The 16,992-nt window shown below is 43.8% G+C and overlaps 1 protein-coding gene and 1 long non-coding RNA gene across 3 annotated transcripts in view; one reads left to right on the top strand and one right to left on the bottom strand.

Annotated features, from left to right (window-relative positions):
• LOC141277986 (uncharacterized) overlaps positions 1-16,992 on the bottom strand; it is a 255,725-nt gene that overhangs the window by 147,395 nt on the left and 91,338 nt on the right. The gene's annotated exons all lie outside the window — the stretch shown is intronic.
• Positions 1-16,992, top strand: part of NPAS3 (neuronal PAS domain protein 3) — an 870,093-nt gene that overhangs the window by 837,799 nt on the left and 15,302 nt on the right. For both annotated transcript variants that reach the window (XM_073800563.1, XM_073800562.1), the window contains 2 exons: positions 3,327-3,520; positions 7,780-7,886. In XM_073800563.1, coding sequence (XP_073656664.1) covers positions 3,327-3,520; positions 7,780-7,886 — 301 coding nt within the window. The remainder of the gene's footprint in view (positions 1-3,326; positions 3,521-7,779; positions 7,887-16,992) is intronic.

Below are 16,992 nucleotides of genomic sequence, written 5' to 3'. Positions count from 1 at the left end.
CTATCAAGGTCCCTTGCACATAATACGTTTCAGAAACTAAAAAACCAATAAAATGCCCTTTAATGACCCTATTAAGAAAACAAAAGACACCTTTACAGAGTACTTATTCTCTCTGTACTAGGTTTTTAATCCTTAATATGCTGACCTGGAAAGTAAGCAAGTCATTTCAATTTTCTGAGCATCATAGTTGCATGGCTACACAGTACCAGAGCTAGTGCCAGTGCCCAGCTCTTCTGATAACACTCTTTCCTCAACACCTCAGGCCTTCAAAGCAAATACAAAGTGAAAAAATCAACTATCTGTGTGTTTGGATACCTGCTCTCGGCCATGTTTCTAAAATCTGAACATACCTTCTCACAATGGAAAAAAAAAAACTGTTGGCATTGTGAAATAGATTTGGGAAAATACCTTAATTTAAACCCCAAAGTTAATTACAGGGCCTAACAGATATCCCTTTTCTTCTCTTCAGCACCATCCTCCCTCACCCCCAGATGTACATACATACAGACAAACACACCCTCTGATTGTTCTTTGACATTTCTTGACAACCGTTAAGTTATTGCATTGGTAATTTTCTTTGGTTTTTTCCTTCTTAGTTTGTACAATTTCTCAAAGACTTTTCAAATAACCTGGGCTTCTGGCTATAAGTGAAATAACTTCCAAGGTTCATGTACAGTTTATTTAACACAGTAAATTGGCATCCGGTATAAACTTCTGATGTTTTGTTCCATATGAATACGCACATAAAATGTATACAAGCACAACAAAGTTGAAATGATGCTCAAACACGACCTAGAAACCAAGATTCTAGGCTCTTTTTTGCCATTTCCAAGCCCGATGACTCTGGTTAGGGAATGAATGTTCTAAAGCCTCTCTCCTCACCCAAAAAAATGAAAAGGAGAATGGCCTAAGATAGACCCTCCCAATTTTTCTCCCAAATATGAAATGTCATGATCCTTTAAAGTAATAATAATTTATTTGGCCTTTGGTCAAGATTAAACGAATAATCGGTCCTTACCCATATTATTCAGTTGACGGTTTTACAGGCAATCAGAATTATAATGAAATTTGTAGACTTCTTTACAATTTGGAAAGTGTTCACCACCATTACCTCCTTTGATTTTCATAACGTAATTGCAGAATAGTCATTATCCCCATTGCACAGAAAAGAAAATTGAGATGCAGAGAGGCTGAGTCCAGGAGAACAAAATCAGGAAATGGCAAATCTACTCAACCCAACTTTTGACCCCCTTCAACACCTCGATGGCCACAGGCAAAGCTGGAGGAGATCAGAGGCGGGGTAGATCTGCATGCACACAGCTCCCCCAGCAGCCTGTCTGCCTTCCCAGAAATGTTTGCTAGCCCAGATGCCTTCAGATTGCTTTGGAAGAGAATACCAAGTGGGGATTTATTTAACGTATCATTTCTGGGTGTGAGTTTTCCTGAGCATTTATAGTTCTGTGTTTTTCCAAGAAGCTGAGTGTTCCTGAGAAAAGAAGACAGATAATGATAAATGAGCATCTATGTGAGCCTACCTGGGAGGAGGACCAGGGACTGTTAACACCCCTCCTGTGAAGCTAATCCCATTTCGTTTAGCTATTTCTTTATTAGTTAATGAGGTCGTGCAAAAACGTGTGTCTGTGATGATGTTTTAGCATCCCTGCCTCTAGGAACATTTTCAAATATTCATAAAGTAGCTCGTCTGACCAAAGCTTAAAGCAAAGGTGCGTTAAGTATGATTTTAGTCTACTTCAATGCGGGTGGTCAAAAAACTGCTCCTGAAATAACCTAAATAATCCTCCTCGTTGGTGTTTCCAGATCCACAGCTCTGGGCTCAAACGTGAAAGGGGACAGGGAAGAGATATCATTTAGAACAGCCAGGACTCCAAAGGGCGGCTCCGTAAGCTTTGATCCTGCTGCCTGACTGACAGCAGTGTGGCTCGCTTTTGGAAAACTGAGTAACTTAAAGGAAACAAAAACACAGTGAAAAAGGAATTACCAGTCAAGCCCCTAGGAAGGAGAGCAGATGCTAGTTCTTCTTGCTCCTGGGAGGCCAGAGACCCACTTCCCACTTTGGTTCCTTCTGGCAAGGAGGGAAAAGAAGAATTTCAAAAAATGATTTGGCGCCCAGGGGCGCATTTGGAGAGGCCAACCAAACACAGAAAGTCAGCCAGCTACGAAACTGAGCCCCAAGGTACCGGGAATGGCAGCGAGAACCTCTACAACTGGGTTTGGGAAGGTCTGCCACACTGTCACAGGGCTCCTGGAACACAGCTAGAGTACACACACACACACACACACACACATGCACACACGCACAGTCTCCAACCCCCCACACATATACACACCTGCCTTCTACCATCCGGAAGCACTGCCACCCAAATCCTTATTTTTTCCATCCTTTTATGCTTTCATTTTCCCGAAACATCGTTTAAGGAAACTGACACTATGACTCTTCTCCTATGTTCAGTTTACAAACAAAGGAACTTTTTCCAAAGATGGCTTTATAAAAATAATATTATTTAACATATGTGAGGATGATGAACCAATTTCCTTTGGTTCAGGGTGGCCTGGACTACCCATGGTATACTTTGGCTAAGAAACCAAAAATCACAGCCCAACGTTGTCCCTCCCGTTTCTGAGCAAGTACGTCTGAGCCGCCACCAAAATGGTGCAAGGCTTCCTGACCCTACTGTGGTGTGTGAGCTTAGGGAACAAATCATACTCCAAGGTCCTCTAACCTTCAGTCCCAGACGGCGCTGCGAGAAAGCATGACGTTACATGTACAGGTAACTTAGCACTGCCTAACGTGGGATCTCTATGCTCAGAAGGACACATTCATTTCACTGTCACTGAGTTTTTTAATCATTGGAGTCTGGCATTTTTTGCAAATGAAGGAAAGCTCTGAGCCACACTTCTGAAAGGAGATGTCCATGGAATCCCACTCAGTACAGATTTGGAGAGAGACAGACATCATCCATTAATAAGGGCTGATAATGCAAACGTTTCTTTTTGCAGCTCAGGGCTCAACTTTCTTGTCCTTTTATCTGGTTATGAACTTCCTCTAAATGTGAAAAAAAAAAAAGTCCTGAAAAATAGCAATAGCATAGTAATAACGCTGCCTTGAGAAATGCTGAGAGTATAATATTATTTCTCTTTTGTCTCTTGCCTTGAGGACATTGAGGGCACTTTGACAGCCCTTATGATTACACGAGATACAAGCTAACATTGGTTATTCCAGATGCAATTTTGCATTTCTCAAAAGAAGTACTGTTACAGCCCAGATGTAAATTTGACTATGTCCTGTACTTAATGTTCTATTACAGGTGATTCACATAACGGGCCGGCTACGACTAAGGGTGTCGCTGTCCCACGGGAGGACCGTCCCCAGCCAAATCATGGGGCTCGTGGTTGTGGCTCATGCCTTGCCTCCCCCTACGATCAATGAAGTCAGAATTGACTGCCATATGTTCGTCACTCGAGTAAATATGGACCTCAATATCATTTACTGTGAAAATAGGTACTTCGTTTTTGTTTTCATTTGCCCTGTTGTGTGTTGCGCATCGGTAAGGGCCGGTGTTTTCAGCAGTCTGAAGGATTTTACTCTCCCAACGAGGCTCATTATAAATCCTGATCTTACTTTTAATGGCTGCTTGGACTGACACCAACCATGCTTTTTATTTGAAATTTACATCGCTGCCCTGATTTGCATTAGGGACAACAATGGAATGGAATTAGGATTCCCAGGCATCCAGATGCTATAACTAAGACCCATTTTGGCCGAGAACCCAGAGAGAGAGGTGGGCGGAGACATTCTTGGCAAAACGATGCAGTAAGAGGTATCTACTGATGTCTCAGCCAGACCCACTTCCTCAAGGACCCAGCCTCATGACAGGCAGTGTTCACAGAGGCATTGAGCACCTTGTCCTAGTCAGCTCAGGCTGCTGGGACAAATTACCATAGACTAGTAGCTCAAACAACAGACATGTATTTCTCACAGTTCTGGAGGCTGGCAAGTCCAAGATCAAGGTACAGGCTGCTGAGGTTCCTGAGGGGGCACGCTCTTCCTGGCTTGCAGAGGGCTGCCTTCTTGCTGTGTCCTCATATAGGGGAGAGCAAGCTCTGATCTTCCTCTTCCTATAAGGACACTAATCCCATCATGGGGGGCTCCATCCTTCTGACCTCATCTAAACCTAATTACCTCCCAAAGGCCGCACCTCCAAATACCATCACATGGAGGGTAAGAATTTCACTATACGAATTTAGGGGGTACGCAAACATTCAGTCCACAAAACATGTAGAGACAAATGAGAATTTGAGGTCCCCAGAGGAAAAAAGACAAAAAAGAAATTTGTAAAACTATTCAATGACGCTTTGTAATCCTGAGGATTTCACTGTGATAAATTAAAGAAAGATGACTCATCATACGTATGACTTGGCAGACTGAGCTCTTCTAAAAGGACTTTTTAGCCTCTGGTTAAAAAGTTCACTTTTCCATTGAGCACAAAGCAAGGGACGAGGAAATGGGACAGTGCCCCTTCAGACCTTTCACCCAGAAGTCACCAGCCCATCATCAGACTGAATTGAAGAAGAGAGAATCACGGGGTGGGGGGGTGGGGGGCGAGGGGGGAGGGGAGGCGAACACGCGTCGGCTGTGGGAAGGAAGCTTGGCGACGCCGTCCACCCTGGTGCCACGGGGAGAATTACCGAATTAATTTGTGGGGACACTTTTGTGGCTCAGATTATCGTCAGGCATGAAGGCAGCACATGTTTTGCTGAGTCCTGTGATTGCCTTTGGGGCGGCGGGGGGGGGTGGGGGGGGACAAAAGAGAGGAATGGTCAAGTGGCTTAGGAAATTGACCTCTTCAGGGCCCAGCCAAGAGGAAGACAGACAGCACCTGCATTCAGTCCATTAGGAAGCGCTAAAGATGTTGAGATCAAGTTAGAAATGCCTCCCCTTTCCGGTCAAGCTTTGATTCAGAGGAAAGAATTCACCATGGGAAAAGAGTACCCGCCCTGAGCTTTTTAGTGTTCAGGGGGGTAGAAGATATCATGAACCTGTCACTATTATTTAATGAGTAACTCAATCTATTTTCCAAGTTTTGGGGGTATTTATTAAAATTTTCTCATCATGACTGTATACTTGGCCGTGTCTAAGGTATTCTGCCATGGCCACAGAGAATCAGGAAAGATGAGTTTGCCAGAATGAGTAGCTAGAGTTGGCCAGGAATAATAAAGAGAGATAACATTTATTGAGCACTTGCTACACCCTCAGCCATATGCGAAGGGCATTAGATGCACTATGTCACTGAAGCTTGAGGACGGTTTTGTGAGGTCGGTGTTGCCCCTGTGTCCACTGGCCCCACGCAGTTTCAGCTTAGAGAGAAAGGTCAAGTGCCTTGACTGAGGCCAAGATTTGAACCCCAATCTGCCATATTCAAAAACCATGCCTCCTGTGGGATCCCCCCGCATTCCTTGTCTCTAATTTTTCTTCAGAAGTCAGGCTAAATGGTAACGAATCGGAATAACCGCTGAGGTGGAACTTTCATACACATGCAGCCATGAAAGAACGCAACTACAGCCCACAAAGCGGTCTCTTCTCTGATTTAAAAGTTAGAATGTTGGACACCCAGGGAGGCAGGTAGACAGCCAGGGGATGGAGTATGGCTTTGCGTCTTTGGAAACATACGTCGGCTCCCTCGACTTAGATTCACAACCACCAATCCCCGCGAAAAAAGACGAAGCCTCATCTTATTTACGGAACTCCCAGTGACTGTCCTGTCCCCAAGCCATCATCTAATTCTCATTCCTGTTATCACAGGTTGATTAATTCTTTTGATGCACTCCATGGACTTGAGTGCCTTATGGTGCCACTCTAGTAATTGAGATCACTTTCTGTGACCCACTTTATGCTTTTCTCTTCCCATTAAAAAATGTTTTTTCCACAACCCCTTATTAGCCAGTACAATACAGCATTATTCCTCCACTGAAGATGACAGTCATTATTAAAAAGGATCCCCGTTAAAGGCAACTGCATATTGAATCTGAGGGAACAGCATACCTGTGTGTCAAGCACTGTGCTACATTCATGTCATTTCATTCATTAATCCCCTCACCAGCCTCTGAAGTTGTTTTACAGATAAGGAAACTGAGGCTCGGCGTACAAGATGCCATCAGGCTTCTGATCCTGATACAGGTCATCAGACTGGTCTAGAGCGTTCTACACATATATTAAGAGGTCTTTGAACACTGAGCTGGTCTCATGCACCACGGTAACAGGCTCTGAGAGTACAAAAGTGCTTCCACTGTTTTGAAGGATTTCATTCAAATAAAAAATAAAGAACTGTCTTCCCTAAAAGAATGGAGTGCCTTTTTCCCAGGGTTCATAGTTGAATTAGGGATCTGCTAACTAGAAAACAGAGTCCGCTCCTTAACTCTGCAGATCCCTAGGACAGCCTTGGGCAAAGCCCACATCTGATGCTTTCAGAGGAGCGGGCAAATTCCAGAAACACCAACGAAGGCCTTTAATGACATCCTGATTCCCTCGTTTGCAGAAAGCGGGTATAAACTGTGCTTGGAAAGCATTTAATGGTTTTAGGAAAACACCAACTAATCTGTTTCGTACCAGAAAACCATGGAATCCTGAGAAAACCTCCAAGAATTCTAGTTTGGCCCAAAATATGATTTAAATTGCTAGATGTTGAGCAATTCACTCACTGGGTAGTGTATTTTCATTCCTTTCCATATCATTTTGGTCTGGTTTGGTTTCTTATTTCCTTGTCTTTAGGGGTCAGATTTCACTCCCCAGCAGCAATCTCATGGGTTTCTTAAAGGTGCCGTAAAGATTCACTTCATATTTGATAAGTCAGAAACCATGAAAAGAACAGGGGCAGTAAAGGGAATCAATTAAACAAAAGATAAATTCTCTTCGGGATGGACCAAAATGAATCTGAACCTGGACAGGGAGGAAGAGAAGCCGCCTTTTGGCGTGTTCGTGTAAACCAGGCAGATTCCCCCAACGTTTTTTTTTTCCAGTTTTTGTTCTTTTTCTGTGCTCCTGCCTGAGGACATTGCCGGCTGGACAGTGACAGAAGCTTACACACACACACGTACGGTCGAGCACAAGGCTGGCAGAGCTGCCAGGATGGTTTAAAAGTTTCCGTGTGGAATCCACCACAAAGTCCCAGTTAAAAGGGGCCGGAGTGAAAGCTGAGCTCCCAAATGACTCAGACGAGAAAAGATAATACCCCCAGGCATCTGTATGTCTCAGCATTTAAATTATATCCCTTGAAATGCCAAATTGGACTTTGTGCCAAGAAGCAGCCGAAGCCCTTTTTCATGGAAATACCCAATAGAAGACCAATCTGTTTAAATGAAAGGTGTCTCTAATCATTTGGTATAAACATAACATGTTTTTATTTTATTATGTAACCTTGAATTATCTTGGCCTCTAATGAGGATCTCGCATTGTTCCTGATTCTCAATAATTTCATAGAATTATGTTGTCTCAATGTGTATTCTGATACTAAAAAAAGAAAAGAAAAACCTATCTAATTATTTCAACACAATTGCTTGATCTAGCACAGTTCCTACTTTAGAAAAAGACTGTTCATATGTTAAAGGAAATAATTTTATCTAAAAAAGGTTTTCCCTCAGTGCCAAGTCCTCACAGGTACCCTGGTATAATGAAAATTGTCAGTATATTTGTTTCTAAGTCATTTAACAGTTTCTCTATTTCCCCTCCCTTCTGATTTCCAGCCTGTGTTCTTCTCTTTGTAGGATTAGTGATTATATGGATCTGACTCCTGTAGACATTGTAGGGAAAAGATGCTACCACTTCATCCACGCTGAAGACGTCGAGGGCATCAGGCACAGTCACCTGGACTGTAAGTACCTCCTATGCACGGGGACAGCTGATCCCAGCCGGAGTCAACAGTCTCAGATGCCCTTTTGGTTTCCATGCCAATTTCTCCCTTCACATCTCCTGTACATTTGAGATGCCTGTCAGCGCGCAGTGAGAAAAAGTGAGACATAAATCGCTCCAACTTTTGTTGGGATTAGATTGAAAGCTGGACCTCCGGGCCCAGAGAAATTGCTGGATCTGCAGGCGCTCACCCGGGATTTCGTGGTCTCTTGTGCTCTCTCTCCCACGAAGTGATGGGGGAATCTCTGTCTTAAGTGCCTTTTTGACCCTTTCATTTTCTAGAGAGCAAATTCCACCGTGAAATCTGTGGTCTCAGTTTCAAAACAGACATGGGAGAAGACAAGTTCAACTAGGCCAGAGCCGCATAAAAATTCCTACTTGACTAGCAGCAAAACTGGGATGAGGGGGGAGCCCGGGGACAGGGGCAGAGTGCCTCATGTGGATACGGCAGCTCTCAAAGGTGCTGACTTTTCACTGTATTTCCAGAAAGAGGGTTATTTAGAGGGGCAGGTACCTCCATCTCCCGACTCTTGGAAGGGAGAAACTCATCTCAGCTCTTTGAGTCTGGTTCCCAGCTCCTGGCAGGCAGGCTCACCTCCGAGGCACCTTTTGTGGCATCTAAGCAAAGCAGGACCAGCAGTGTTCCAACTGGGTCCAAGCAGTAACTCACACACCAGCGTCCTCATGCACTCTTCCCTCATCAAACTCAGCAGGCCTGTTTTCACTATGTGTGCAAGGGTTCTGACAATCCCATCAGGCAAGAGGCACTGGTCTGGTGGACCTCTTCGGAAAGGGCTGCCCTATTCCAACAAGAGATTCTTTTTATGACCATTCGGTAGACTCTTCCTAGAAAATGAGGGCCCTGCCATCTGTAGTCCTAGAAGGTTCTAAAGCCGGTTCTGAACTCCACTTTTAAATACATGCAAGGGGACACAAAGGAGACGGCACAGCTTGAAGCAGAAGCTTTTATGTAGTAAAACCAGCCAGGTGGCCTCTGTATTAACTTCTTCTTCCCTTTCTGGCCACGGTTGAGGAGAGCTGTTTCAGATCTTTCCCGCCCTTTGCAGTTGTTTAATCATTTCAAACTCAGATCTTCAGAAGCGTAATGGAGAGACACTAAGCTTGCCGAAGTCTCAAACTGTGAGCATCTTGTACTGTGTTTTTTATTTGTTTGTTTATTTATGGCGTGTTGGGTCTTCATTGCTGCTTGTGGGCTCTCTCTAGTTGCGGCGAGCAGTGGCTTCTCTTGTTGCAGAGCACGGGCTCTAGGCAGGCGGGCTTCGGTAGTTGTGGCGGGCGGGCTCAGTGGTTGTGGTTCACGGGCTTAGTTGCTCCGCGGCACGCGGGATCTTCCCAGATCAGGGATCGAACCCGTGTCCCCTACATTGGCAGGTGGATTCTTAACCACTGCGCCACCAGAGAAGTCCCTTGTACCGTGTTTTGAACCCTGCATTAGCAACACTGACAAGGGAGCAAGGTCAGTGTCAAATTCTGTATATACTGTGTCTCTGGGAAACAAGTCCTGCCTGTGAGGCTGCTCTATCAGATTCTACTCCCAACCCAGAGTGCATGCCTTGGTATGGCCCCCCAGCGATTTAGGGAACACACTTGTTGCTAAGAACGAATGGATGTCGGGTATCACAGAAGCAGATGGCTCTTCAATTAATTGGGGGAAGAAATGATGCTGTTTCCTGAAAAGACACATCAGGTTCTTTGTAGCTGGGAATTTAGAGAAAATGGAGAAAAATCAGGATGTTTGGAGGAAGCTATGAACATATTTTGGGATGCGGATATGCCAGAGATCCAGACTTTGAAAATGAATATATTGTTTGTAAGACACAGTCGTAGACCATGTGTGGGGGGGGGGGGGGCGGGGGGCGCTTTTTCATTCTGGAATCTTAATCGAGGTCTAAATTCAGAAACCTGATGCTGACAAAAAGGAACTTTGTCATCCTCTGTTATTATTTGGAAAACGTCATGCTATCTCTCCGGGATTTGATTTACAGCTTGAAGAAATACAATTCCTCGGGAACAGTGAGCCAGGGCAGTTCATTTCTTCCCATAAAGCAAGGTCTCCAACAAATACAGTCGATGCCATTCTTTCCGATCTACTTTTATCTCGTTTTCAGTACTTGGAGTAATTTGAGAGTGCTGAAAATAAACAACTCCGTCCGCCATTCGCTATTGTGTTAGTATCCTAATTTTTCTGGTATCTTGCCAACTAATGAACAGAGAAGGTATGCTTTCAAATTCTGTGATTTTTTTTTTCACTACTTGATATTGACATGCTGGCTATCGCTGTACGATTTCATCTGCTAACAATGATTGAGTTCAGTCTTTCAACTCATACACATGACTTCTAATTTTAAGTTCTTTTAATAACCTTAAACACATGAAAAACAAATAGAATGAGCTGATAATTCAGCACAGTAAAATATACTTCACATATTCAGCTATCACGCTGTGGAATAACTCCACAATGTCAAGTAGCACACAATTAGTAAAACTGTAGGGGGAGGAAAAGGAGTGTTTTGATCCTGAAGAATTTTGATCCTAATCAGATTGAAATTTCAGCATTCTTGTAGTGCTTAATATCTTCAATCATACACACACACACACACACACACACACACACACACACACACACATCAAACTGATGCCAATGTCAGGTTTTGCATTCTGTGACTGAAATAAAATGCTAAAATATACAAATGCATCTTTCTTTGTATAGTAAACATTAACATCATTATAAAGTAAGATTGAGTCTAAAATTATGTGATGGAATGTCTGATGTTTACCTAATTCTCAGACCAAAGCCAGCCCAGTAACAAAATGACAGAGCATGTAATAAGTCTTGGTTGTGTAAACATTGAAAAAAAAGCATCTTGCTTGTCCAAAGCCCTAGGCTATTACTGAAGGATGCCTTAACTGTGCCTTCTTGGCAGGAGAAGGTCATGGTGACATGGAATCAGCTCAAGAATAAGATAGAATTCTAAAACAAAGGGATGGTTAAAAAATAAACCACATTAACTATTTAGCTTTTCTTCCTCGAGCTATTGGCACAATTCCTGGTTCTGTCCATGAAAGGCAGGTTGTAGTCATCTGATCGTATTTCTGATATTTTGAGATGTGTCTTATGCTCCAGTTTATGGATAAAACTTAAAGAAATAAAAAGACTCGACAGCCTCTGCTAACTCACAATGCTATCTTTATCACTTAGATCTATTTTGCTAGCCTAGGCATCTGTAAATCCATAGATGAACTTGTTTCTAGAATAAGAAAAGTAAAAGGGGATCTCAGCTGCACCAGGATTTGACAACTCTGAGAAACTGAACCAAAAACTTTGGACCATTTACTCGCCCACTAGGTTAACAGGAGACGCCTGAGAGTTCACTGGGTTTCAACACAAAGAATCACTAGGAATCATTATCTTTACCAACACGGTGGGTTAGTGAAATTACACTGGGATCTCAAGGGAGTTTAGGTCCTCTTCTATCATACTGTGACCAAAGACCTGTGTGATTTTTTTTTTTTTTTTCTCTAAGCCACCTCACTGGAGTCACTGAACCCAATTTCATTGATTCTTCAGGCCAAATTGAGCAAATCAACATTTCAAGGTTTGAATTTTAAATCACCCATATTAGCAATTATTTGAGCACCTTTTCCTATCACCCTCCAGTTCTCCATTGCTCAGGATGTACTGACCTCAAGATGACCAGTCACATCTCCCTGGAGTCACACACTCCCGTTACCTAGAGCATCTGTGTCACTCTTGAATTATGAGAACGCCTCACCGTGTACTGCTTTGCCTCTGCCTATAGCCCAGAAAATAGAAGGGCAAACCACACATGCTAACCAGAGGAACACGCTCTGCATTTTGCTTTCGCCCCTGTCTATGGAAGATGCTGAATTTGCCTTGAGATATCCTTAGGGTTCTTCCCAGGTCACATCAGCAACGACTCTCTAAAACCTGGAAAGAGTGGCCTGAGGGAAAACTTCCTTTCTCTTTATTACATTGTGTCCCAGCAGCAAGGGTCAAGGCTCGGGCTCTGGAGCAGTGGAGCTTTAGAAAGAAAGAGCCAGCAAGCATAGAAGTGGTGGCAGTTTCCCCTTCCTAGAACTGGATCCAGGATGAGGAAACTCTGGAAGATTTATTTCAGAAAGAGAGGAGGACTTTTCAGCTTGTCTATGAGATCATTAGAGTTAAAAAGCACGGCCTACCCAATATATTGGGGAGCTGTTAAAAAAGAATACAGTAGCCTGTTTCTCTCTTAATTACAAAATTCTATACATCCTAACAAAATGAATCCACTGCTACCTGGCATAATGCATTCCACGCTGTTTTGCACCAATAACCCCTACACTTCCCTCCTGAAGGCGTCTCATCACCAAATGCAAGCCGACTGCTTAATGCAGGACTAATTAGTATATCCCCTTCCAGTCTGCAGGCCCTCCATTGTAATTCCTTCCCTGCTCATTTTTTTCCACAACCGAGCATCAATCAAAGTAAGTGCCCTGCCTGCCTAGGAAACACAAGATGTCCTCCATGCATTTGTCATCTGCCACAAAAACAAAGGGGGAATGTAATTGTTGATTCGGGTATGCAGCCATCGCATGCAGTAAAGGAAGCAGCGAGTGAAGGAAGAAGGGAAGGTGTGAAGTTTGATGGCTGGACCAAATGCAGATGGCACAGGGGACGTTTTCTATTTCCTGATCTTAGCTTTCTCCAGCGCTGGGTCTTCAGGGATTGAGCTGCCACCTGATCATTGGCTGGACATTTTCCCCCCAGAGCAAATGAGTTTTTCCTCTTCTTCCATATGATTATGAAAATTCACATGAAAGGAGATGCATTTAATAGCTGCCGTGTCTGACTTTTTTTCAGAAGCCAAGTCAGCCTACATCATGTGCCTGTCCACTAACTAAAAAGACTGTCAAATGGAGACAAAATAAAGTCAGGTTTTTATGCAGGAGTGAATTAGGTATTTTTCGGTTTTGGTTTTGGTTTTGGCCGTGCCATGCGGCATGCAGGATCTTAGTTCCCAGACCAGGGATCGAACCCGTGTCCTCTGCAGTGGAAGCTCGGAGTCCTAAGCACTGGACTGAAAGAAGTTCCCAGGAGTGAGTTAGTATTATTACTTTACATCTTTTTTTCTTTTTCAGCAAGTGCTGATTTTAGCTTTTTAAGTCCAAGGTCAGGCAAACACAGAGAACAGAGACCAGCAAGGACCTACCTACCAGCTGAGTATCCCTGCTCCACTACATACTAGAAATGCAGAATTTCAGGCCAACCCTCAGGTTTACTGAATCCAAATCTGCAATTAACAAGATCCCTAGCAGACTCGCATTCATGTAAAAGTTTGAGAAGCCCTGACTACGCTGGTATTTAGAAGGCCTTATTTTACACGGAGTAAAAGTAAATACAGATCGACTAACGATCTTAAGGACTTCATTTACCCCCCTCCAATTGAATGAATTTTAGTAATAGTAGTAAAATATGAATAGTCACGTGGCTCTGAGGGCATCTCAATCAGTGTTCAATGAAACGAGTGTGATTACTTGGTAAAGAGATCGACTTCTTTACAAAGATGTAAAGTTTTAAATTGCAGTGGAGAAAGTTAATATTAAGCAGTAGTAGTCAACTTGTAAGCAGAAGGAGGTCTTTAGTTTTTCCCCAGGTTAATATTTTTCCATGTACTTGGCTGCACGTGTGACTAGGAACAGTCATATTTTCCCTGTTCAAGGTCAACTAACATTTGTGAGTACTTACTACATACAAGCTTCGCAGTATTGCTATAAAGTTTAAAATATAACTAAGTCGGGCTTCCCTGGTGGTGCAGTGGTTGAGAGTCCGCCTGCCGATGCAGGGGACACGGGTTCGTGCCCCGGTCCGGGAAGATCCCACATGCCGCGGAGCGGCTGGGCCCGTGAGCCATGGCCGCTGAGCCTGCGCTTCCGGAGCCTGTGCTCCGCAACGGGAGAGGCCACAATAGTGAGAGGCCCGCGTACCGCAAATAAATAAATAAATAAATAAATTTAAAAAATAACTAAGTCATGGTCTCTACCTTCAAGCAGCTTGCATACTGGTAGAGAGGACAACATGAAAACAGCCAGTTTTGAAAAGGTGGCATAAAATGAGGACTATCACGATGTGTAAACAAAACAAAGAAGCCCCAGAGGTGGGGGCCACCAAGGAAGGATAAGAAGTTCCAGGAGGCACGTTTTCCCTGGACATTGAAAGAAGATGATGGCAGGAGATATGATGGGGGTAGGCGTCGGGTAGGTGTTGAGGGCATCCCAAGCTTTTAAGAGCACACGAAAAGACGCAAAACGTAGCACGTGATCTTTTCTCTCTACTCAGAGAGAAAGCCAGATCTTTGATTTGACTGATATATTCTTTTTTTTTTTTTTTTTTTTGCGGTACGCGGGCCTCTGACTGTTGTGGCCTCTCCCGTTCCAGAGCAACAGGCTCCGGACGCGCAGGCTCAGCAGCCATGGCTCACGGGCCCAGCCGCTGCGCGGCATGTCGGATCTTCCCGGACCGGGGCACGAACCCGTGTCCACTGCATCAGCAGGCGGACTCTCAACCACTGCGCCACCAGGGAAGCCCTTGACTGATATATTCTAATGCAATTCTAACATGGATTCTTGGGCTTTTCCTTATTACTATTTCAGTTAGTAGCTGCTTTTATTTTCATAACAGAAACACCTGATACTTGAGAGTAACTAACCCATTGCTCTCATAAAGCATGATCAAGAAAACGAAACAGTACTTCTAAATCATCCATTTTCACAGAAATCAATTAACCTAAATAAAATCAATTCCAGTACTTCTTGTACTTTATACAAAATGAAGAACAAGATGACATCGTTTTTCTAAAAAACACTTTCTTTAAAATGTTGATTTAATGACACCCTGCATATCTCAAAAAAAAAAAAGCCCTCAAACTTTTTTTTAAACACAAATGAGCAGCATAGGATTTAATTTGTGTATGTGTTTAGCATACAGCATTTTTCCATTAATATAGGGTTAACTAAAGAGCAGTTTATTTGAAGCTCTTGAAGAATTCCCACCCCCTCTCTGGCCTCCTCAAATTTGGGGAGAGACACATTAGCCAGAACCCACCTGATTACAAGTAACAGAAAACCCAAGTAAAAATGACTTCAACTTCCTCTGTAATCGTCTTCACTTTCTCTTCATGATCAAAAGACAGCTGTAGCACAGCCAATGATCAGTTCCTCACAGGACAATGTCCAAAGTCAGGAAAGGGTCAGTTGCTGCTTTGTGTTCATTTTTTGAAAGAAAAGAAAATATTCTCACAGGCCCTCCAGGAAAGTCTCATTGTCCAGCATTTCATCAAATGTCCCAGCCTCAGCCACACGCTGGAGGGAATGACTGTGGCTGGTTTAAACAAACATTTATCCCTCCTGAGACTTGGGGGAAGACCACCACACATAAAGCCCCAAATGGGAGTTCTATTACCCAGGAAGAAGTGGCGGAATAGCTGTTCAGAGGACACTCGACGGTGACCGCTACCTGGGAGAATCTGTAATGTTTTCACAACAAAGTACCAGGATTTCTGACGATCCACAGAACAGCTGAACACATGCCGTTTGTCTGGGCTCCTTTAAATAGTCCTGATTTTACGGAACACTAGTTTTTGTATACCTGTGCCTCACCACTTAGATAGTTCTTGCTCAAAATATTTAGTAGGCTTAATGACACGACTGCATCCAGAAACACAGAGTCTGCCAGAGACATAAAATAAACCTGCCTGTAAGGGGGAAGGGGAGGGTGGGACGAATTGGGAGATTAGGATTGACATATATATACCATCATGCGTAAAACAGATAGCTAGTGGAAACCTGCTATAAAGCACAGGGAGTTCAACTCGGTGCTCTGTGACGACCTAGATGGGTGGGACGGGTGGGCAGGGGGTGGGAGGGAGATCCGAGAGGGAGGGGATATAGGTATGCGTACGGCTGATTCACTTCACTCTACAGCAGAAGCTAGCACAGCATCGTAAAGCAATTATACTCCAATAAAAATTTTAAAAGATTCACCTCATCTTTTTACCTTTTTTTAGGTCTCCCTCCATCCCAGCTTAACCTCCCCAGTACTCCATTTCTCTTCATTATTTTTTTTGGCTGTACGCGGGCCTCTCACTATTGTGGCCTCTCCCGTAGCGGAGCACAGGCTCCGGACGTGCAGGCTCAGCGGCCATGGCTCACGGGCCCAGTCGCTCCGCGGCATGTGGGATCTTCCCGGACCGGGGCACGAACCCGTGTCCCCTGCATCGGCAGGCGGACTCTCAACCACTGCGCCACCAGGGAAGCCCTCTCTTCATTTTTAAAGGAAGGTGAAGGATTTACCCAGGCCAGGTTGGACCTGCTGTGCTTTCATAGGCCTCCACGCCACTTTCCATAAATCATCACCATGATAAACTTACTAGTAAAAATGACTGATAAGCATCTGACTCCCGTTCAAAGACAAGTAAATCCTTATTTTCAGAAGGAAGAAAACATTTTCAACAGTCTCCCACAGTAGAGAGACTTCCCCCCTGAGTCTCGTTGTGCAGTGTTTCATCATATTCCAAACCTAAACCAATCCCCGGGAAGGGAGACAGAATTTCTGGGACCAGTTCAGACTCAGACAGGAGTTCAGGCCAGTGACAGATTTTGCTAACTTTGCTATCCCCCAGTGCCCGGCACAGAGAGGCACATTCAAAACAATTATTTATTGAATGAGTGGATAAATCCACCATTTCCCTGATTTCCTAGTCATAAATCTTAATTCCATGCGCGAGAGTTCACTGTGTCCCTTTATATAACAAAACCCCCCACAAAAAAGAAGGTTTGGAGGCTAAAGAATACTCTGTTCTTAACTATTTCAGGTCAGGAATAAACAGTACTGAAACTCCCTGACTGGACTGAAAACAGCTTAAAAAAAATCTGAGATCTCGGATGTCACTCGTGCCAACAATTCCTTTGACTCTTCCGGTCCTAGAACGTGATCCCCTCAATGTTCAAAAGCCTTGGTCTCCAACTCAACACGTTATCATCAAGGAAAG

This window comes from Tursiops truncatus, chromosome 2 (assembly GCF_011762595.2).
Source record: "Tursiops truncatus isolate mTurTru1 chromosome 2, mTurTru1.mat.Y, whole genome shotgun sequence".
In the NCBI taxonomy this organism is placed as follows: domain Eukaryota; kingdom Metazoa; phylum Chordata; class Mammalia; order Artiodactyla; family Delphinidae; genus Tursiops; species Tursiops truncatus.
This window is presented reverse-complemented; position numbering and strand designations above follow the sequence as displayed.